The sequence below is a fragment of the Perna viridis genome, chromosome 2 (assembly GCF_037379345.1).
Source record: "Perna viridis isolate PV_CMFRI_1.1 ecotype Kerala chromosome 2, ASM3737934v1, whole genome shotgun sequence".
Classification (NCBI taxonomy): Eukaryota; Metazoa; Mollusca; class Bivalvia; order Mytilida; family Mytilidae; genus Perna; species Perna viridis.
The window spans coordinates 52166581-52190165 of NC_142446.1; the positions used below are offsets into that span (position 1 = coordinate 52166581).

Consider the following 23585-nt stretch of genomic DNA (forward strand, 5'->3'; position numbering starts at 1 on the left):
TTCTATCCTGATAAAAAAAGTACTTTATGTGTAATATCAATGTGAATTCTTTAATTTGTATAGTGATGCCCTAACTAAATGATTTAATAATTTTGGTTAATAGGATCGATTTCCTTTAAATCAATAACAAAACAAAAATTCAAGTGGATATCACAAGTTTAATCGATTTTTTTATGGTACATGTACTGGATTATCGTTCGTCATATGATCGATTTAAATACCATTATATTAGAAAAGCAAGTATTAAAGCCATTGGTTTCAATACAAAAGAAAGATCAGTTTAATACAGCATTGGTGGTCTAGTATATATGTCTAACCCGACTCGTGGCGGCTTCTATTCAAAATTTAAGACTGTATCTTTGACTTACAAAATATCTACTGCGCTTACCGCAAACATAGAGATTGTTTATTTATAATTTAAGATGCTCAAATTTGAAGACCCCCCGTCGAAACCTGGAGATTGTCAGGATGTAATAAAAAAATTACCAAACCGATAAAATCTAGGCGAATGGCAATATCAGGGTAAAAACCAGAAAGTTGGAAACCACCGCAATGGTCCTGATCTGCATGGTACAGACATTTCCAATATGAAAGTTGGGTAAAATAAGGTTTTACAGCGCGCTAAATATCACACTTTCATTATGTTTAATTTTTTTGGTGTATTTCAACACCTAGTTATTGCCAGCGGTCAAAATCGGTAAAACCAGGTTTCAAAAATTAAACCATTTTGTATAAACACTGATAATTTTGAAATATGTTGACATACGTGGTTCTACAAATTTGAGACCAAGAACGAATTTAGGCGTTCGATTGCAGAGTTTTTAAGTAATTTTGACAAATCGAGTTTTTGATCAAATTTGACCTGAAAAATCGTTTTAGAGAAATGGTCAAAATCGTGAAAACGCGATTAAATCGTTTAAGTTGGCAGGTATGCTATTGAAAAAAAAATCTTAGCAAATCCAGTGATGCAGAGATTAAATTATGGTCTTTTTAAAAAGAGAAAGTACCCTTGAGTAAAATGATATTGTCAAATCGATCGGCTTTTGACGTGCATGTTTCTAACATTTCCCATTTTTACAACTTAAGGGAGTAACCAGAATGTTTAATGATAAAGCAAACGTATCCATTTTTCGAAACTCTTTCAGGTTCATTGACTGAAGAAACTGACACATTTCCTTTGAAAAGGAAAATGAATTAAATTGACAAAAATAAGGATTAGATCGTACGCATATTACAGAAATGTATTTGGCCGATTCTAGAGAGTAAACTAACATCGACATGTACTGGAAGAGACTAATTCTGATCCTTTAATCTAATTTTTGATCCTGTATCCGTTCCGTTTTGCCTTTTGATAATTTCTCCCTATTCTGAGAAACTCTCCGATTTTGTTTTCTTACTCCTGGTGATTTTCCCCATTATTTTCGTAAATTATTATTCAGGTACAAGTAGGAACGTATTAAAATTCAAGAATTATTATTGATGAGTCATCAAGGAGAGGAACAGATAATTTCTTGTATTGTGTTCCATTCATCATTGATCGGAGATTGAGTTAAGCTGACACAAAATAAAAAAAAAGAAAAAAAATTGAAACTGAATAAAAGATTCTTCTACAGATATGGCACAGGAACCTGTTCTTGTGAATGTTTATGACATGGTAATTATAGTAGAACTAATTGTAGTGTGTTTCCCATATGCTTAGGCTTGTCTGAATATTGTGATTCAATTATTGACAAATTTAAGGGTAGGGTCAGAAATGTGTAACCCATACCCCCAGTACCTGTACCCATACCATCTTTTCCCTGCACCCAAATACTATTTTGCCAATTTCTTCATTATTACTTGATATTTCCTCCTGAAATTTGGTACATATATAACAAATAACATGCCGGCTAGGCTTGAATTAATTATTTTTCAGATGTTTTTCGAAAAAATTGCTTTTATTCGATTTTCTGCTTTCAATAGGTCTAAAATGTGTAACCCATACCAACAATCAAAGTCCACTATTTTTTGTTATCTGTACAATTTTGATGCATATTTGACATATTGTCAAAATATTTATTGATGATAAATTAAAACCACTTAAGACTCTGTTTATGAGATTTTTTTTTTTTTTTTATCTTTATCTTTGATAAGATCATCTCTACTCTTTGCTAGTACAGAGATTGCCGCTATGTACATTAGGAAATTCAAACTAAATCACTCCTTTTTTTAAATTAATATCAAATATTTCAAAAATTTATTCAAAGGCTTTAAGTGAATTTCTAACCTCACAATGTTTTCAGAAAAATATAAAATATAGACAGGAAAGTGAGAAATAGTCTATTATTAGTATGGTATTGTAAATTTCAGTTACATATTTTTGACCTTTTGAAATCAGAAAACTGATCAAACAAGAAATACTAGAAAAAAATAATTTTCTTGGTTAGAAATGCATTGAAACTTTTGCACATCTCATGCAATTTTCAGTTCTTCACATACTGTAATAATGAATATTTTAGCAAACCATTATTTGTGTACAGGAAAAAGTTGGTACAGTATGGGTTTCACATTTTAGACCCTACCAAATTTAAGGTTGGACAAGGGAAAGTTCTCATTAACTTGCATGGTTTACCCTATTTTGAAAGTCGTTTCCTGAATTTCCTTTGAGTACATGTTTTTAATTGAAGCTTTACATATTCATGTACATGTACATGTATAAGTTGCATTTACCAGGACCTAATCTGCACATTATTGATAAGGAGAAGTTCTAATAAATTCTGTTTGAAAAATAACAATATTGACATTTTTGTCTATGACAAAAACTTTTCCCAGTCATAGACAAATACAAATGTGCACAAACAAGAAGTTTTTGCCCATTTCCCCCTCTTTACACATGACATGTTTTAAAAAAGAAAACATACCAATTTACATATACATGTACAATGTACATTTGTATCAGTGCACAGATTATTTCTCGAATATGGACATATAACAAAAATACAGTTGATGTTTCTGTGTGTGTTTTCTATTACCATCATGACCATAAATATACAGTGTCGTGTATCTAAATATTTACTTATGGTTCATTGTGTACATTTGTACTTAAAATGGTAAGGCTATGAACTGCACAAGGAAAGATGTACAGGTACATTTATTCTTCAAAAGGATTCATACAAAAATGTACACACATGTAACTCAGGATATTTCATGTACAATCAACCAAAAAAACTTACAGAAATGACTTTTTAGTTTGAAAAATCATGTACATCTGAAATAAAATCTTACATGTGAGTCTCAAATTTGTAGAAAGTGGATGGTACAATATACATACTTATTATGTTTTCTTCATGTCCATGATATATACATGTATGCTTAATTTCAGTATTGGATAAATGAATACACATCATCAATTGGCATTGGTGTGTTTCACTCTGGAGTGGAGATCTACGGCATAGGTATGTAACAATAGAATAGTTAACATTTTACAAGAAAGTATTAGCATACATGTAAATGTTCAAGTTCCACCAACAAGACCTTTCAAATATCCTTAAAAAATCTCCAAAATACAGATTACATGCATATTACTGATTTATACAAGATTCCTGAAGACATGTTTCTTATTTTGTTCCCCATGGTCCAATATGGGTTCAAGTGGACCATATAGCAGTTTTAGGACAGTGTAATTTTAATACACAAATCTGAAATTAAGTTTTCAAAAGTATAACAATATTGTTTTCAGAATATGCCTATGGAGGTCATCCTTTCCCGTTTACTGGTGTGTTTGATATAATGCCAAAAGATTCAGAATCACTTGGTGAGCAGTTTAAGTTCAAGTAAGTGTGACTGGAAAATAAGTGTTTTTTTCGACTGCATCCTAAAGTATAAAGTATTCATTATTTATATTTGTTGTTTGTTGCAAACTATGTAACAATACTACCTTTTAGTTGTACATTTGTATATTGGTATGGATTGCGCTGCATTGTCATCTGTGTCATAGCCTGTAGACATTTGGGATTTTGTGATATATCTTGAATATTAGTTGGTTGATCTTTATAATGTTTATAACAAGGTCTCAAACCACACAAAGAAGGTTGATATTGATTTTGGTGGGCATGGCCCCAACCATTTTTGAACTTGGGACTGAAAAGGAGCCATAAACTAGAATTCCTTCAGACACTTGGTTTTCGTGTGATAACTTGAATATTAGTTTGTTGATCTTTGTTTAATTTTATGACAAGGTTCCAAACCACAAAAGGAAGGTTGGTTTTAATTTTGGGGTTTATGGCCCTAACTACTGTTTTAGAAATATGAACCATATAGCATTTTGTAGAATTTTACTACATGTACATGTATTTGCTGTAACTCTGGTAAAAGCATAGGAATATCTATGATTTATTTCACAATATTCTATGCCACAGTGGGCAGATTGGAAGTGATTTTGGGAGTTATGACTAAACCATTTTAGAAGTCAGAACCAACTGGACAATAACGTTACTTTCAGTGAATTTATCTCTTTGAAACTGTATTACAAGGTGCCACACTACCAAAGGAAGACTGATTTTGTTTTTGTTTTTTTTTGGGTGATATAGTAGTTGAGAGATGAACTTTCTTAGAATTTTGGGGCCAAAATGGGGCTGGTAACTAGCATTTTCCTTGTGTCTGTATATTAATTTGAGTAATAGTATATGTTTCTCATATAAATTTTACTGCAAGGTGCCGTAATACAAAAGGAAGACTGGGATTGATTTTTGAAGAAAAAATAGGACTACTTGTACATATAAATCTTTCCAAGTTGCTTAACTTCAAAGGCTGTGCAATCATTCAATCAGATGCCTTTTATATCAAGGTTTCTGATTATTAAGTACTTTTATAAACCCTGCTCCTTCAAGAATGATGAAGCCCTTACATGTAAATTTGTACATTTACAAAATACAATAACCCTTATGTTATAAAGCCAACTAGACTATTTGAACAGGTAGAATGTATTTGTTTTTAATTAGTATTACATGTAGAGTAGTTTAATCGAGTTTTCCTCTTCTATTACAGACAGACACTACAACTAGGGAACACAGATTTTAACCCTGATGATGTGAAGAAGATAGTTGACCAGTTGGGGAAAGATTTCAGAGGGGACCAATATCACTTACTCAACAAAAACTGCAACCATTTTACAAATGAACTGATAAAAGTATGTTGTGAATTAAGTGAAAATATTCATTTTATTTTTGCTCAATTGTTTGGAAATTCTGAGTTTTTAGTTGTTTAACCAAGTAAGGGAAGAAAGTGGTTCATTCATAGAACTGTTAAAACTTTACAGAATTTAGATTTGATAAATATTTTTGATCATAAAAGAGGAACAATGATATAATTATAATGGTTTCAATAGATATTACCAGTATCAGCTGATTTCTAAGCCATCTAAGGCTCATCTGTTATGATTCATCACTGGCCTTACTGGTGTACATAATTACCATTTTTAGATTTTATGTGGAAAAGAACTTCCTAGTTGGGTTAACAGACTTGCTCACATTAGCACATGTATACCATTCCTGGAGAGAGCCCTACCCAAGGAGTGGTTAACACCAATGGCTCTACAGGAGGCAATACACCAAGAGGAGTTTGATTTAGGCGGTGCTCAGCATTTACATGGTGGTCGGGTGACAGACAGTCAGACAGACCAGAATCATTCCTCACAGAATTTACAACATAGACGAGTCTAGTCATCATATGTGTTATTTTGTATAATGTGTATTGATTGGCTAATTGCCACCGATTTTAGTGGAGTTTTGATATTATTAGAAACTATTTGTGAATGGTACAAAATTGAAATTGATTAGCTAAATCATGTACTTTTTATCCTATCCTTTGTTAAGTTAATAGTGTGTATGATATTTACTAATTCAAAAAGATTATATATGATTAATTTTGTTGCCCAATTTATCCTCAAATCAAAATGTGATAGATATTTGTGCAGCTGCTGTTATGCAAAAAAGAAATAAAGACCAAAACAACTGAAAATATGCAAATTTTTATATTTGCTTGATGCAATAGATTTGATATTCTTGATCCAGTTTCCCAGCTTTCTGTTATATAGGACCATTTTATATTCTTCCCCTGTTCTGAAACCTAGATGCTGTTCAAAGCTCATACTGGTATGTAAATCGTTAAGTTCTCTAAACATGAATTGTATAGATACAGTGGATGAGGCCATAGTTTTTCCATGCCTTTATTTCTTTATCTGTGTATAAATGTATATAATCGCATGTTTGTAGAAAGTAGGAAGGAATCTCTATTTTTAATTAGATAAAGGTATAACAGATAATACAGGGGTCCAAATTAACGTTCAAAAATGAAAGGTCTGGGACTTTTCCAGTTTTCAAAACAATGGTAGGACTTGAGGAAAATCAACAGTCCCCAATAAAGTGTCAATAAACATGGTTTAAGGTCCAAGATCTGGGTAAATGAAATTTTATTGTTACTAGCTCAGAAATGAAAGATCCTGGACTCAGACTACTACTAGTTTGAACCCCTGAATAATGTATATATATAAATGTTGGTAAACTGTTGTCATGAAAGGTAATGGAATTAGTGTTGTAATTTTAAGATGTATATTTCATTAATTTATCAACCTCACATCAAGCCTAGTCAGGTTTGTAAATTAGTAGTTAATAGATTTTAATATATGACTCCATGTTTTCTTTTAAAAGGAAGCTCATTTTCTTCCATCTTTCGCACGGACACTTGTCTTATAAAATAAATGCTTCCTATACTTTACAGGGGTCTATTTTTTTCTGAGACAAGTGATCTTTCGGTAGTTTTCTGTGTTCATTTTTGAAAGTCAGCCCTTGTTGTTATGTACTACCTGTAAATAAGGTCTCTGTTGTTTTGCAAGGTAGGCATACCTGTTAATTTTTCCACATTAGGAAGGAGACTCCCACAATATCAATTTAGAATCTCCCACATAAATATGTAAGACTTGTGGGAGGCTTTTGGTTTATTTAATATATTTCCCACATGAGACATTATCTCCCACAGAACTGTTCCAAAGGTTAACAAGTATGAAGGTGTAATGGATAAAAACTGATTACTATATTTGTTCTCTGTAATTTTAGTCATCCACTTTTATTTTGGATTATCTCCCTTACACCATTAAGGTGAAGTTATTGAATCAACATTTCAAAAATTTTTCTAAGTTTGTGGTTCATGCTGGCATGTGATTAAGATGTCTTGTAAATTTGAAGTGTTAGTTTATTTTTTATAATACATGTAGTTTGTTTCATGTACAGTACCTGAACCGATCCGTGCAACAAAAATTGCGAAAGGTCATCGGTCACCGATCAGTTTCCAGTCAGTCAACAATCCGTCAAACCGATCTATTAAACCAGTGATCGCATCACATGACCACAGAGCGGTCACTGTATTTTAAGGTTTTTATTATTTTCTTTGTCAATTTTACACATATTTACATAATGTAATATATTTAAACATCAATTCATACTTTTATTTTTTATTTCAGTCAACGGTCACCGATCCGTCAAATTGTTGTGCAGATCGGTTCAGGGACTGTAGCTAAATAATCTGTTTTGAGACTTTTTTTTATATGAATGCTGTTTAAATTATGCTTACTTTTATTTCTTTTTATTTTCTTGAACGTATTAAAGGGAATAACATAAAGATTTCACAAGGACAGTTTTCTTTGATGTTTATGACTGTGGTAATCACATGCTGCTTACTATAATGGAATATCTTTTTTTCCAGAAAAGTGTAAGAGTAATGACAATTTTGAGAGAAAAAAAATTGAAATGATTAAACATCTTAAAATAATTTGGGCCATTAACAGAGGCAGTTTCAGAAAAAATGGTTAGTATTTGAGACTTTTTTTTAAAAGTAAAAATTAGAACTATGCAGCAAGTGCATATCAATTTTCAAATAAAATCCCAGAAATTGCTTGGCAATAGCAATGGTTAAATTCACAGATTTTTAACAGTATTATTTGAAAGTCACATAATAAATAGATTTAATGCTATTTAAATTTGGTGCAATTATTTTATTTTGCATAATGTATATGTATTAGTCGTCATTATTTACTTCGTCATGCTCCTCCAACAAAGTTGGGCTTTATTTTATAGAAAGTGCTAAACGTTCATGTAATTTGCTATTTTATATTAAGCTAGTCAAAATGATATATTTGTAGTATTAGCATTATTTACATATGGCCTTTTTCATTTTGGATCTGTAATATGCAAAATGTATCAGTGAAGTATGGTTTGTTATGACCTCAGCAGTCATTATACATGCTTGACATGCTTGTAGGCAGGTGGGTGGGGGGGGCATGGCCTTATCACAACCCACCCCCTGGAAGCACAATCATGTTGAATACTGTTCTGAATGAGCTTAAAATATGTGAAGCACTACTATTTAAGTCTGGAGTATATTGACCAAATAACCTCCCTTCAAACCCTTTGACATAGAAAAGAAACTGTTTCAGCCATTCAAAGTCATTTTTGTTACTTAAATGCATGTGAAAAAAAAAGGGTGGGCACTTAAATACATGTGTAGTTAGTTTGTTAAAATATCATGCATGCTTAGTTTCAAGCATTGTAATAAAAAGGAATTAAAAGAGATGATAAGAATCACATTTTTTGTTACCATTAAATATTGTATACATTGAAATTCTGAAAATTTGACTGTCCGTCTGTCCCCCTGTAGTTTCCAGATGATTACTTGAGAACGGATCAGTGGGTTTTTAAAAACTTTGCACATTTGTTTAGTACCATAAAATGCAAGTTAAGTACACTTTTTATTAAAATCAAAAATGTAGTTTTGGAGGCAAGCGATTTTGAACATTTGAACATCCCCTTTTTTAGCTATTGCCATCACTTGGTATCTGTCATCGTCGTTAACAATTTTTCAAAAACCTTCTACTCTGAAACTACTTCACCAACTGGAACCAAACTTGGTATGAATATTTCTTTGGGTATCCTGCATAGAACTGGTATGGGGATTTATGATCCATCAAAAAACATGGCTGCCAATACTAAATATAGAACCTAGGGGTCAGACAATAGTTTTTCACATATATCTCCAAAACCATTAGGTTTGGCTAAATTCTGACAAGGATAATAGTGTTCAGCAAGATGAGATCTATCTGTAATCATATTTTTGTTCTAATCTGTTTAGCTATGTTGGAGTTGTTGCCCTTTTCAATATCTTTTGCCATTTTTAATGTTATTTCTTTCTTTCTAAAATCTTCTCCTCTGACACTACTTGACCAATTGAAACCAAACTTGGTATGAATGTTCCTTGGGGTATCCTGCATTGAACTTAAATGGGGATTATTGATCCATAAAAAAAAATGGCTGCTTTTATTAAAAAATAGAGCAGGGGTCAGACAGTAGTTTTTCGCATATTTTATCTCTTAAAACTGTTAGGTTTAGCCAAATTGTTTCAATTGCTGAAATGATCCTTATTGTAAGGCCTAGAAAGTCTCCAGGGGTAGAAGTTGTCAGACAACTCCATGCAAGAGTTATTGCCCTTGAATGGTGAAAAATTACCAGGTGAGTGATTTAGTCTCCTGGGAGCCTCTTGTTTCACCATTATCTGGCAAGGTATCACTTAATGTTCCATTAATGCCCTGTTTTTTGTACAAGAACTGTAATTTTGTTATGATTCTATGTTTATGTTCATTACTGTGGGATATATGTTGATTTTGCCAATCACTTACAAATTTTGGTTTGATTTCATGTAATGCTGTGAATTTCTTGCTTATTCACATGTAATTTTATATATTACCTACTAAGTTCTCTTTTTGCCATGATGCACATGAGACCAACACCAGCTTTCAGTTGATGTGATTTCCATACCTAAAACATGTTAAAAGAAGATTTAGCCACAGAAACCACATCAATATCATATATTGCTAATGATAAGAAAACATTTCTATGGACTTAAATGATATTATTGAAAGTGACCTTATTTTCTGAAAAATGCATACTGAGAGAAATTAAGTACTTGATAACCATTAGTGTGGATCCAAGATTTCAGGTTAGGGGAATGCATTAATAAAATGAAATTTTGGAGGTAAAATTTGTGAAAAAGCAAGACTTCGTGCAGTTCCTTGTATCCTCAAATCTGTGCCTGTCCCAAATCAACAATATAAGTCTCTATTGTTCAATCATTACATTTTGTTTTGTATTATAAGTATCTAAGGAACAGGGGAATCACCTATCTGTCTCTTCTTAACATTAAATGGCCATGATAAAAGAACCTTAAGTGTCTGTCTCTGTAAGAATCTGGCAGTGGGTGTAACATGGTATGAAAAAACCCACCAATCTGAAAATTTAATTTGACTAGTTGCAATATCAGAATCCAGAAAAACAGACAAGGTTTTCCATATCATGTTGGTAAATTGAGTTATAATTTCATTGAAATGCACCGAAAAAGAACATTTCAAGGGCAGATAACTCTGTGATAAACTTCATTATTCTAACATTCTATTAAAATTTTTTTGAGCAAAGCCAGTGATGCAGAGATCAAATAATTTTCTTTTCAAACAGGGAAAGTATCCTTGAGTGATATTACATTGTCAGATTGGTGGGTTTTGATATGCATGTTTCAGATTTTTCCAACTTTGCCTGATTCTTACAAATACTTACACTTACGTAATTTGAACTAGAAATACATGGATTACTCATAAATATACCAATTTATAAGGGTACATTGTATAGATAATCTTTGTCTTTCCAAAACTCACTGCCAAAGTGTCTAAAACTAAATGTGGTAATATTTTTATTTAAATTTCTTCCATTCTAAGCCAGTGATTGAATATGCACATGTCTTTTTAACCACTAGTGGTGATTAAATTTCAGAGATTTCCCACCATTTTACAATTTCCATGTTTTCTTAAGATTTCATGCGAGAAACTGATTCTCTGTCAGCGTTTTCTTGATTTAAACTATTTCTCAACTCTCTGTGTTAAAATATAGATAATAAAATGTTCGCTACAGCTTGCATATTGGAAATCTAGCTATATATATAAGCTATGCTCATGCAACACACGATTTTATTTAATGGTACAATTGTTCGTATTATTTTTTAAGTCAGAGTTTTGTTGTAGAAGTACTGCCTGTTTGTCAACAGAGTATTTTTGTATTTTGTATGATTATTTATTGACAATGTACATAAATCTAAAGTACTACTTTGTTTTTAAGTGATGTCATGATATGAACATTTCACAAAATAAAAAGGCTGCAATATTCTGAAGTTAACACATTGATTTCCATCCTTACCATGCGGGAACCGTATACATACGGTCATGGGCTGTTTTCCGATTTTTGGGTTCTGGCAATTTTATTTTAGCTTTAGAAACCACAGTTTGATTTCCTATGCAAGCAGAGTGAATGTGCTTAAAAATAAGGCTATATTATATACAGAGTTTTAGCGAAAATAGGAACTTGACAGCTGAACAAGAGGTTATGAGTTAAGAGGGGGGGGGGGGGGTTGGCTCAATTCTCGGATTCTAACAATAGCAGAATGGATCCATAGTGCTTCATTTTACCTGGTTTCTATAGAATAATGATGTCTCTCACCACTCCAACGATGTCAACCCCATAAACTAATCAATTCCGGTTTTAGGGCAATCTGAAGCCAAAAATTGCAAAAGAAATTCTCATGTGTGACCCTCTGCGGACTCCAGAGATTCCACTTACTCCTGAAATAAACAATTTTTGGCTTAAATTACCATCGGAGGGAACAAACTTTGGAAAAATTGCACTTTGGACACTGTCTTACCCATGGTGAGCACCACATCGGTGAAAAGTGACCAAAAATCACCATTTTCAGGCAACAGACCTATTTTCCCACGCATGCCCACCCATCGACCCCACCCCGTGATCACCTACCTTATAACGCAATTGGCATCATCACCATGATGCAACTAATTTGCATATAATTTGAATAAGTTTGCAAAATATCGAAATTTCGACATTTTGTTCAAACAATTCAGCATGGTGAGTGTTGATAGGTATTTGAAGACAGCTGATTAGGGCGGTTAAGGGGTTTTTAGAAAAAAAGTGGGAAATCAAGGCTATTGCTTGCTCATTAATATACCAATTTTGCACATTTCAAAAAATTCCAACAAACCGCAAAGAAGCTAGGGGGTTCTACCACTGCTGATAATAATCTCCTTCCATTCTGCTACATTTGCTTTCGATGTCTACCAAATATCTGTTCTTTATATCAGATCAGTTTTTTTAGTCTCTTAGTGTTGACTTTTGCCGCAGGGGACTTTAGGTTTACACTCCGTGTAACCAATCAGTTTTCCCACATGTTTTGTTATGCTTGCATATATACATTTGATATTTGGTATACTGCCCTACAATGGAAGGTTACAGATTGAGTTAAAATTTTATTCTGGTTATGGCCCTTAGATGTAGAAAATTAATGCAAAACTGAAGTTTTCAGATTTTTTTATGGTCACCCTTGCAGATATACATTTGAGATATGCTACATTGTATACTTTGACAAGTAACCTCTTCAGTGTGGGAGGTTGTGGGTTTGATCCTTTGTCGAGTCACACCACAAACTTTAAAAAAAAATTAGTAGTCCCTGCTTCTCCATCAAGCATGCGATATTTAAGGGGATAGAGTGACGACTGTTGGCTCGAAGTCAGAACAATGTGTCCGAGTGGGATGGCAAGCCTACCTGCAGGCTGTTGCTTGGATCACCTGTACATGGCGATCGCAATACTGGTATACCAAAAACAACATAAAAATTTGTTCCAGTATTGTGATTTTTTTTTCAGAATTTTGTACAATATTATAATTAGTATTGTATACTAGTATTTTAATTCCGATATTGGATTTGCCCATACGTTGTTTTCTTGACATTTTTATTTGTTTAGCATACATTTTCCCCAAACAATTTCTCGCGACATCCCCTTTCCCTGAAAAAAAATGAATACAGACGGTTACCGTGGCATCAGACAGCACTGATGAAGTGACCAATCCAGATGATGATGATTCAGCTGCAGTTATAGCAAGGTCCATCCACCAATCGCTTAGGTTTGCCATGTCCATGGGGAAAAAGAAAATGAAGACATAGTCAAACTACTACAATACATACTTACTACAATACTATAGATATGCAAGTAAATTATTGTTAAAAAATCACAATACTGGTACAATACTTGTATACAAGACTGGAACAAATTTTCATACCAGTATTGCGACCGCCAAGTACAGGGATTCTTTTGGGAGCTACGGCTCAGCGTGTCGGACTATTACAAAGCAGGGTCTGCTAGATTGGTAAATTGTTCTTGTCCTGAAAAATATCTGCTATAGAAGGTTAAACAATAATCAATCAATCATTCAACTAATTATCCAATGTCAAATTTTGTACCGGTTTCTTTTTGTTGAGGTATGGCCCTTGGTGTTGAAAATCAATGCAGACTCAATTTTTGTCTTAACAAATTACACACGAAGTTCTCATTCTTCACATAAATAAGTAAGTTCTATTTAACTTCGGCATGATATGCATAACAATATACATGAGTTCCATTGATATTTTTGACAGACAAGGCAGTCCTAAATAACAAATCAACTTCATTCTTTACAGTGTGAATCATATTTTTCTCGAACCTAGTGGATTGGGAGGGCCCCTTTGCGCAGGGGTCATGCTAATTTTCTCTGTATCGTTCCAATTTTAGTATATGTACTGCCGAAGCGCGTACAGTTACATGTAGCGCTGATCGGTATTTAAATACAACCTTTGACTTAAAACTGAACACAAGGTAAGAAATATTTGCATATTCATTACCGAGTTGCTGAAACGTTGGACATACGTTGTAGTCGTATTTGCAGTAAGCCCGTACATACAAGTTAAAACAGTTATTTTGTACAGAGAAATGGCAGATTGAAACAACTATGAACATGCTGAGACTAAACAAAAGTGATATTGTTGGAAAAAATAAATAACAAGTAATTTAAAAAAAAAGTAAGTGACTTGACATTCAGATTTGAACCTACGTCTTCGCATTTTAAAGTTAAACATCTTTTTTTTTCAATGCAAATCAGAATGTCTATAAAATCATAATATTACACAATTTAAGAATATACAATTCATCACAGTTTGAATAACAACACATCTTCTTCTAACATCACAATTGGATTGTCCCTCAAAAACTTTTTATGAAAGACTGAAAGTCTGTTTGTAGATTTACAATACAATTTGAAATATGCAATTATGTTAATACTTCGTGTACCATTTTTGAACATTTGTCTTTGTTTCATTATACAGAGTCTTCCAATAGACAGCAAAAAATTAACAAAGTGAACATTTACACCCTTTACACTGGATGATACACCCCCAAAAAATAACGTCATATAAGTATGTTCCTGTATTAAGTTCACCTCTGATTGTACAAATAGTGTCTCTAAAATATTAAATATAAAATCATGAAAGTTAAGCATTTCACATGTTGGAAAAATATGAAATAAATTTTCCTCTTCACAGTCACAGTTTTGACACACACTGCTGTCTATTATTCCTATTTTACATAGTTTAACATTAGTAAAAATCTTATTGTGACATAACTTGAAATCTAGATCAATACATTCAGATGGTTTCCAGAAACTATGTATCTGTTTCCAAACAAAACAGAAATCACTTTCATGAATATCACATTGTTCACACCAAAATTCATAACATTTACGTTTAATAAAATACTTTTGTAACAGTAACGTATAAAATAGTTTTGTTTTACACAACGACATATCACATACTTTATTGTCAAACTGAACATAGAATTGAGACAGTTCATCATTTTTCACATTACATTTTGTCAAAACAACTTCTTTCCACTCGACAGGAATGTGATTTAATAATAATATATACAATTTTCTGACAATGTTAAAAGTAACATCTATTTCTTTTTCTCTCATCATATCAAAAATTGCATGAACTGGCAAAAATCCAGGTATAGCTTCATATGAAATATCTTTAATTTGAACAATACCAGCTTTTATAAAATATTGTCATTCTTTACCAGACACAAACTTAGAACTATTAAAAAACAGTGGTTGATTATAAACATCAGAGTCTCCTATATTAAAAGTTATATCTTTTCTAATACACTGCCATGCTTCTAACATTTCCCTGTACACATGCGGTAAACATAATAAATCCTTTTTGTTTAAAAACAAAAATAGAACAGACCTCGAAAGATTCATACAATGCACTCTTCTAAAAAAATAGCTAAAGGTAATTTTCCAAATACAATTGCATTCAGGGTTTAAAAATCTCCCTAAAATTTTAATCTAAATGATAACATTTTAAAATATATATCTTGAAAATTCAAGCCACTATCTTGTTTCATACCAGTAATAGTTGCATATTGTACTAAATGAGATTTAGAATCCCACAAAAAATCAATATATATTTGTTTCAAATCTGTCAACACATTTTCAGGCATTGGAGAAACAGCTAATAAATACCAAATTCTAGATACCGATAAAGAAGAAATTACAACATTCCTTCCAGATAAAGTCAAACGTCTTTGTTTCCACATATTAACAATACATCTTATTTTTCTTATCTTATCCTTCCAATTCATATCATTGCATACATCAATATCTACACCAACATAAACACCAAGAACTTGAACACATTTTTCACAAATTCTTAATCCAAGTACAGTCTTATCATCATCAGTCAAATTTCTTTTTCCAATACATAAAATTTCAGACTAACTTCTGTTAATCTTAGAACCTGATGCTCTACTATATAAATCAAATACATCAAAAGTACATTTAATAGATTTTTTATCACTCAAATATAATGTAGTATCATCTGCATGTTGAAACAAAACTGCAGTTTCATTACTATAAGGTATACATATACCATTAATATTACAGTCTTTCTTTATTGTCATTGACAGTGGTTCTGCTGATAAAACATACAATAAAGCACTAATAGGGCATCCTTGCCTAATACCATTTCTAACTTTAAAATATTTTGTTAAAAAACCATTACACTTGACAGTACTTTGAATATCAGTATAAAAAATCCTAATCCAATTAATAAATTTACATCCAAAACCAAAACATTCTAATACTCTAATGAGATAATCATGACTCACTCTGTCAAAAAGCTTTCTCTTGATCAAATTTTAAAATATAGCTTTCTACATCATCATCATCAACCATATTTATTACATCACGTACACTGGCTATTGTATCTGCAATATCTCTACCAGGTATACAACATGACTGGCTATTTGATATTATTGTACAAAGTACTGACTTAAATCTATTTGACATGACACGTGCTAATATCTTATAATCTACTTGTAACAATTCTTCAAATCCCTTCTAACACCTTTCTTCTTATAAATAAGAGAAAGTACACCATTTCTCATTGAACTTGATAACGTGTTACAATTTTCTATTGCCTTAAACACCTTCAGTAAAATATCCTTTAAAACATGATAAAATTTACAATAAAACTCCACGGTTAGTCCATCAGATCCTGGACTCTTATTTTTAGACATTTTATGTAATGCAACAAAGATCTCTTCTGCAGTAATATCATTATCACATATTTCTTGATCATGATCATCAACTTTTACATCTATATTTTGCAAAAAATCATCCATAGCATTTTTGTCTGTTTCCACACATGAAAACAACTTATCATAAAACTTATACTATAAGTTTAACAAACCTTCAGTATTAGACACAACAGTTTTACCATCATAATCAATAAGTTCTTTAATACAGTTACTTTCTTGCTTGTACTTTTCTAAATTCAAAAAATACCTTGTACATTTATCGTTTTCTGTAGCCCAAAAAGCTTTTGATCTCACAATAGCACCTTTACATTTTTCTTCTTCTAATAAACTTAATTCTAACTTTAAGTTTTCATATCTTTCTACATCTAAAATTTCTCCTTCAGCAATCCTCATACATAACCTTTGAATCTTATTTTGTAAACAATAATACTCAGCATTTTTCTCTTTTGCAATTCTCTTACTAAAAACTTGAGAGAATTTCTTAATTCTATATTTTAAATTATCCCACCAAATCAATACATCATCATCAAAAAGAGTACATTTCTTATTGTCCTCAATCATATTCGTAATATTTAATACACATTCTTCATTATCTAATAAAGTATTATTCAAAATCCATATACCTGGACCTCTTTCTACATTATCAAAAACAACTCTCATTTCTACAAAAGAATGATCACTTAATGTGGTATCTTTGTAATTTACATATTGTACAAAACTTGACAAATTTCTAGAAATTAAAAAATAATCCAACCTTGATTGTTGTAAATAAGATTCACTAACACGTTTCCATGAAAAAGTTCGAACACCAGGATTTCTAGCTCTCCATATATCATATAGATTGTTATCAGTCATAAAATTACACAATGACTTAAAACTCATATCATCTCTATGAATTGATTTACCAGACCTATCAAGGTTTGACAAAGTTGTATTCCAATCACCAGATAGTATTATATTATCATATGAATTCATATAATGACAAAGAAAAGAAAACAGTTCACATTTTTCCTTAATAGAATTATAAGCATATACATTCAGTATGTTGTAAATACATCCTTCATGTTGAAGTTGAACATGTAAAAATCTACCTTCTTCATCCTTAAACATTTCTTTTACATTGTTTTTAAATTTTTTATTTACAAGTATAGCAACACCTTGTCTTTTAGTCTTACTATTAGAGTATAAGACACATCCATCATACATCCTATCAATATTCAACATAAAATCATCATCCCAGAAAGTTTCTTGCAGTAACAAAAAATCAATCTTACTATTATCTATAATGGCTACATACTTCTTAAATTTATCACAATCTCTCAAACCATTACAATTGTTACTTACAAAAAGCACCATTGCAAAAGTAAAAATCAGATAAAATAAATCAAACATCTCCATTATTAACATTCTTTTGGTTGAGTTTGTCTTTCTGAACACTATTGATATTAGGATAAAATTTCATCCTGTTCCTCCTTTTTTTTCCTTCAGGTGGACCTAAGTCCACAGTACTTGTACCACTGCTCTGGGAACAAGACAAATTATCTTTTGCATCATTTGCGACATCAACTCCAGTGTTACAACCACTGGAGGAGATGTCAGTTTCCATATCATCACTATCAAAACTATTTTCTTTAATGTCATTTTGTTTTACAATATGCTTGTTAATAATCACAATTTCATCATCAGAGTCACATGCTCTCGAAATCTCATTTCTTTGTCTTTTCTGTCCTTTAGTCTTTTCTATCATTGATTCATCATCTACCAAATCTCCAGCGCATTGTTTATCAACACTTTTGTTACCTTCGGTCCCGAAGACCTTATCCCTGTTATCTGAGGCCCCGAAGACCACATTTTTACCATTCATGCTCTTTTTGAGCTTACCATCATTTGCATTGGCCCCGAAGACCTTAGTTCTCCCTTCTGTAGTCCCGAAGACCACATCCCCTTTCTTGGCAGTGGTCCCGAAGACCATATCATCATTTTCTACAGTGGCCCCGAAGACCACATCTGTTGTCTCATTACGTATATTTACCGAAAGTTCACCTTCAAGAGACTGCTTGTCATCACACTTATTATCTCGCTTGTTTTCTATCTGAACTGAGTCACCTCCATTTTCGTCCTCGTCAGAGTATGTACCTTCCAAATCCTCCCTATCGCCATTCTCACGTGATATTTGATCACTGTCATGACTTTGTTCTTCCTTCTCTTTACCCCTAAATTCTTCATTACCTCTACCAGTATATCCCTTTCTACATGCACATCGCGCAGTTACTATTCCACAGTCTCTGCACTTACATCTGCATTCTTCTTTAGATTGGTCACAAGTAAAACAAGGACATTCACAAATTTCTTTGTTACAATATTGACATTTTGTTTCCTTGCACTCACAATGTCTCAATCTTTTTTTGCACCTCTGGCACGGTGGAATTTTACATTCATTTTCTTTATGTCCATGTTTATCACAATTATAGCAAACTAATTGTAGACATTGTCTATATTTATGGCCAGGAGATCCACAATAGTTGCATAATTGCCTCTGGTGATCATGTTTAACACGGAAACTTCGTGTTCCTAATCCAGTATCAAATTTTATTGACCATGGAAGAGAAATTAGGCCAGGCGGAAACTGTACTCTCACATATCTTGTTCCATCAGCAACCTCAGTTCCTGGATGAACATGCCTTAATACCTGGGACAGAGGCTTACAATTCTTTTCTCTCAATACATCAAGAATAAGCTCATCACTAAGATGAGCAGGCAAATGAATGAATGAAACTATAACTGAATTATCAAACAAAAATAGGCAATCATAGTTTTTACTTTCAATATTAACACCCCTGGTTAATTTGTCAGCATTTTGTTCACTATCCATCGTAAAACAGTACGAATCCTCCATATCATCAGGGACAACTGCTAACACAGTGTTTACTCCACAAACATCCTCCACTGCTTTAATTATTTTGGATGGAGTCTCAGATGTTTTCCCAATTTTAACAATCTTAACGGTACACTCTTTTTTATATTCCCTTTTTGAACTCGTGTACTTTCGGGTTCTTTCACCTTTTCTACCACCATCATACCCTTTCGCACCAATATTGCGATTTCCAAAACTTTCCGGTGCTTTGTTCTCCATAACTAAATTTGGTGATTGGTTGAATCAGTAAAACCGAATCAAACGCACCTTTCCTCCCCCCTCTTTCCTGCAGTGAAATGCAGGAAAAGGGGAAATAAACGAACAAAATAGACAAGTGGTCTTATCACTTCAAGTCAAATAAACAATGCTCTACAAAACGAAATGTATCTGAACACAGAAATAAAGCTGAACTCACCAAAACGGCACATTCAACCGGAGCGGCAATACGTAAACACCATCCTATGATATGTCCAATAACCGTTCTCCAACTTGCGCAGGGGCCATGCTAATCTTCTCTGTATCGTTCCAATTTTAGTATATGTACTGCCGAAGGGAGTACAGTTACATGTAGCGCTGATCGGTATTTAAGTACAACTGACTTAAAACTGAACACAAGGTAAGAAATATTTGCATATTCATTACCGAGTTGCTGAAACGTTGGACATACGTTGTAGTCGTATTTGCAGTAAGCCCGTACATACAAGTTTAAACCGTTATTTTGTACAGAGAAATGGCAGATTGAAACAACTATGAACATGCTTAGACTAAACAAAAGTGATATTGTTGGAGAAAATAAATAACAACTAATTAAAAAAAAAAGTAAGTGACTTGACATTCAGATTTGAACGTACGTCTTCGCATTTTAAAGTTAAACATCTTTCCCCTCAGCTACAAACGGTGGCCGATCTGCGGGGATATTTTTCACCCTTATCTCGTTGCCTACGACAACGAAGAAATAAAAACAAGTGAAATAGAATGACACTCAAATGCGTTCAAGAAGAGAACGGGAAGAAAAGTTAAAAAGCACAATTTTATTTGCAAGAGTCAGTTGAGATATTTATAATAAAAATTCAAAAGTCATAAACCGTCATTAAAATTCAAAAATAAGTCTCTAGAATACTTTATTCAGTCGAAACAAAATATGGAACGCTTCACGAATTTGCGTGTCATCCTTGCGCAGGGGCCATGCTAATCTTCTCTGTATCGTTCCAATTTTAGTATATGTACTGCCGAAGCGAGTACAGTTACATGTAGCGCTGATCGGTATTTAAGTACAACATTTGACTTAAAACTGAACACAAGGTAAGAAATATTTGCATATTCATTACCGAGTTGCTGAAACGTTGGACATACGTTGTAGTCGTATTTGCAGTAAGCCCGTACATACAAGTTTAAACCGTTATTTTGTACAGAGAAATGGCAGATTGAAACAACTATGAACATGCTTAGACTAAACAAAAGTGATATTGTTGGAGAAAATAAATAACAACTAATTTAAAAAAAAAAAAGTAAGTGACTTGACATTCAGATTTGAACCTACGTCTTCGCATTTTAAAGTTAAACATCTTTTTTTTTTTAATCTTTATTGAATAAAACTATACGAAATAACAATACAAATCAGAATATCTATAAAATCATCATGTTACAGAACTTAAGAATATACAATTTATCACAGTTTGAATAACAGCACATCTTCCTCTAACATCACAGTTGGATTATCTTTCAAAAACTTCTTTTCAAAGACTGTTAGTCTGTTTGTAAATTTACAATAGAAATAAAAATAACTAATATAATGTTTCAGTGTGTATTTGAAATATGTTATTAGGTTAATACCTCTTGTGCCATTTTTGAACATTTGTCTTTGCTTCATTATACAGAGTCTTCCAATAGACAACAAACAATTAACATAATGAATATTAACACCTTTCACATTAGATGATAAACCCAGCATAAATATCCTCATGTAAGTATAGTTATGTACCAAATTTTCCTCTGATTTTACAAATAGTGTCTCTAAAATATCAAACATAAAATCATGAAATTTAACAAGTAACTCACATGTCAAAAAAATATGAAATAAAGTTTCCTTCTCACAGTCACAATTTTGACAGGTGCTACTGTCTATTATTCCAATCTTACAAAGTTTAACATTAGTAAAAATCCTGTTGTGACACAATTTGTAGTCTAGATCAATACATTCAGATGGTTTCCAAAAATTATGTACTTGTTTCCACACAAAACGGAAATCACTTTCATGAATACCATATTGTTCATACCAAAATTCATAACATTTAGGTTTAATAAAACACTTTTGTAATAGTAATGAATAAAACCTTTTTGTTGTACACAGCGTCATGTCACACACTTTACTGTCGAATTGAACATAAAATTGGGAGAGTTCTTCATTTTTCAAATGACAATTTGTCAAAACGACTTCTTTCCACTCAGCAGAAATATGATTCAATAATAACATATACAATTTCCTGACAATGTTAAAATTAACATCTATTTCTTTTTCTCTCATCATATCAAAAATTGCCTGAACTGGCAAAAATCCAGGTATAGCTTCATATGATATATCTTTAACTAGTACAATACCAGCTTTTATAAAACATTCCCATTCTTTACCAGATACGAACATCAAGCTATTATAAAACAGTGGTTGATTATAAACATCACAGTTTCCTATATTAAAAGTTACATCTTTTCTAATGCACTGCCATGCTTCCAACATTTCTCTGTACACATGCGGTAAACATAATAAATCATTTTTGTTTAAACGCAAAAATAAAACAGGCCTAGAAAGATTCATACAATGTACTCTTCTCAAAAAATAGCTGAAGATACTTTTCCAAATACAATTGCACTCAGGGTTTAAAAATCTTCCTAAAAATTTCAATCTAAATGAACACATTTTTAAATAAATATCTTGAAAATTCAAGCCACCATCCTGTTTCATACCAGTAATAGTTGCATATTGTATTAAATGAGATTTAGAATCCCACAAAAACTCAATACATATTTGCTTTAAATCTGTCAGTACATTTTCAGGTATTGGCGAAACAGCTAATAAATACCAAATTCTTGATACCAATAAAGAAGAAATTACAATATTTCTACCAGATAGAGTCAATTGTCTTTGTTTCCACATATTAACAATACATCTTATTTTTCTGATCTTATCCTTCCAATTCATGTCATTACATACATCAATGTCTACACCAACATAAACGCCAAGAACTTGAATACATTTTTCACAAATTCTTAATCCAAGTACAGTCTTATCAACATCAGTCAAACTTCCTTTTCCAATACATAAAATTTCAGACTTACTTCTATTAATCTTAGAACCTGATGCTCTACTATATAAATTAAATACATCAAAAGTACATTCAATAGATTTTTTATCGCTCAAACATAAGGTAGTAGCATCTGCATGTTGAAACAAAACTGCAGTTTCTTTACTGTAAGGTATACGTATTCCATTAATATTACAATGTTTCTTAATTGCCATTGACAGTGGTTCTGCTGATAAAACATACAACAAAGCACTGATAGGGCAACCTTGCCTAATACCATTTCGTATCTTAAAATATTTTGTTAAAAAACCGTTACACTTGACAGTACTCTGAATATCGGTATAAAAAATCCTAATCCAATTAATAAATTTACATCCAAAACCAAAACATTCTAATACTCTAATGAGATAATCATGAGACACTCTGTCAAAAGCTTTCTCTTGATCAAATTTTAAAATATACCCTTCTACACCATCATCTTCTACCATATTTATTACATCACGTACACTAGCTATTGTATCTGCAATATCTCTACCAGGTATACAACATGACTGACTATTTGATATTATCTTGCAAAGTACTGATTTGAATCTATTTGACATGACACGTGCTAAAATCTTGTAATCAACTTGCAACAATGAAATAGGTCTATAATTCTTTAAATCCCTTTTATCACCTTTTTTCTTATAAATAAGAGACAGTACACCATTTTTCATAGACCTTGATAAAGTGTTACATTTTTCAACGGCCTTAAATACCTTCAGTAAAATATCTTTTAAAACATGATAAAATTTACAATAAAACTCAACAGTTAGTCCATCAGATC

General features: G+C 32.2%; 1 protein-coding gene and 3 non-coding genes across 4 annotated transcripts; 1 reads left to right on the forward strand and 3 right to left on the reverse strand.

Moving 5' to 3' along the window:
* The first annotated feature begins 1133 nt into the window (after positions 1-1133).
* LOC148625729 (deubiquitinase DESI2-like) lies at positions 1134-11237 on the forward strand. Its single transcript, XM_088569449.1, has 5 exons — positions 1134-1654; positions 3362-3434; positions 3719-3812; positions 5026-5167; positions 5460-11237. The coding sequence occupies exons 1-5, from the start codon at positions 1616-1618 to the stop codon at positions 5697-5699; spliced, it is 588 nt and encodes a 195-aa protein (XP_088425575.1). The 5' UTR covers positions 1134-1615; the 3' UTR covers positions 5700-11237.
* Positions 11238-13601: 2364 nt separating this feature from the next.
* LOC148625730 (U6 spliceosomal RNA) lies at positions 13602-13708 on the reverse strand. Its single transcript, XR_015920462.1, has one exon. It is a non-coding gene; the product is annotated as a U6 spliceosomal RNA (small nuclear RNA).
* Positions 13709-19913: 6205 nt separating this feature from the next.
* LOC148625731 (U6 spliceosomal RNA) lies at positions 19914-20019 on the reverse strand. Its single transcript, XR_015920461.1, has one exon. It is a non-coding gene; the product is annotated as a U6 spliceosomal RNA (small nuclear RNA).
* Positions 20020-20595: 576 nt separating this feature from the next.
* Positions 20596-20702, reverse strand: LOC148625732 (U6 spliceosomal RNA). Its single transcript, XR_015920449.1, has one exon. It is a non-coding gene; the product is annotated as a U6 spliceosomal RNA (small nuclear RNA).
* Positions 20703-23585: the final 2883 nt, after the last annotated feature.

Coding starts and splice junctions, on each gene's coding strand:
- LOC148625729 (XM_088569449.1), top strand. CDS start 1,616: ATGGCACAGGAACCTGTTCTTGTGAATGTTTATGACATG. Junction 1,655..3,361: donor TTGTGAATGTTTATGACATG/GTAATTATAGTA, acceptor GCTTAATTTCAG/TATTGGATAAATGAATACAC. Junction 5,168..5,459: donor TTACAAATGAACTGATAAAA/GTATGTTGTGAA, acceptor TACCATTTTTAG/ATTTTATGTGGAAAAGAACT.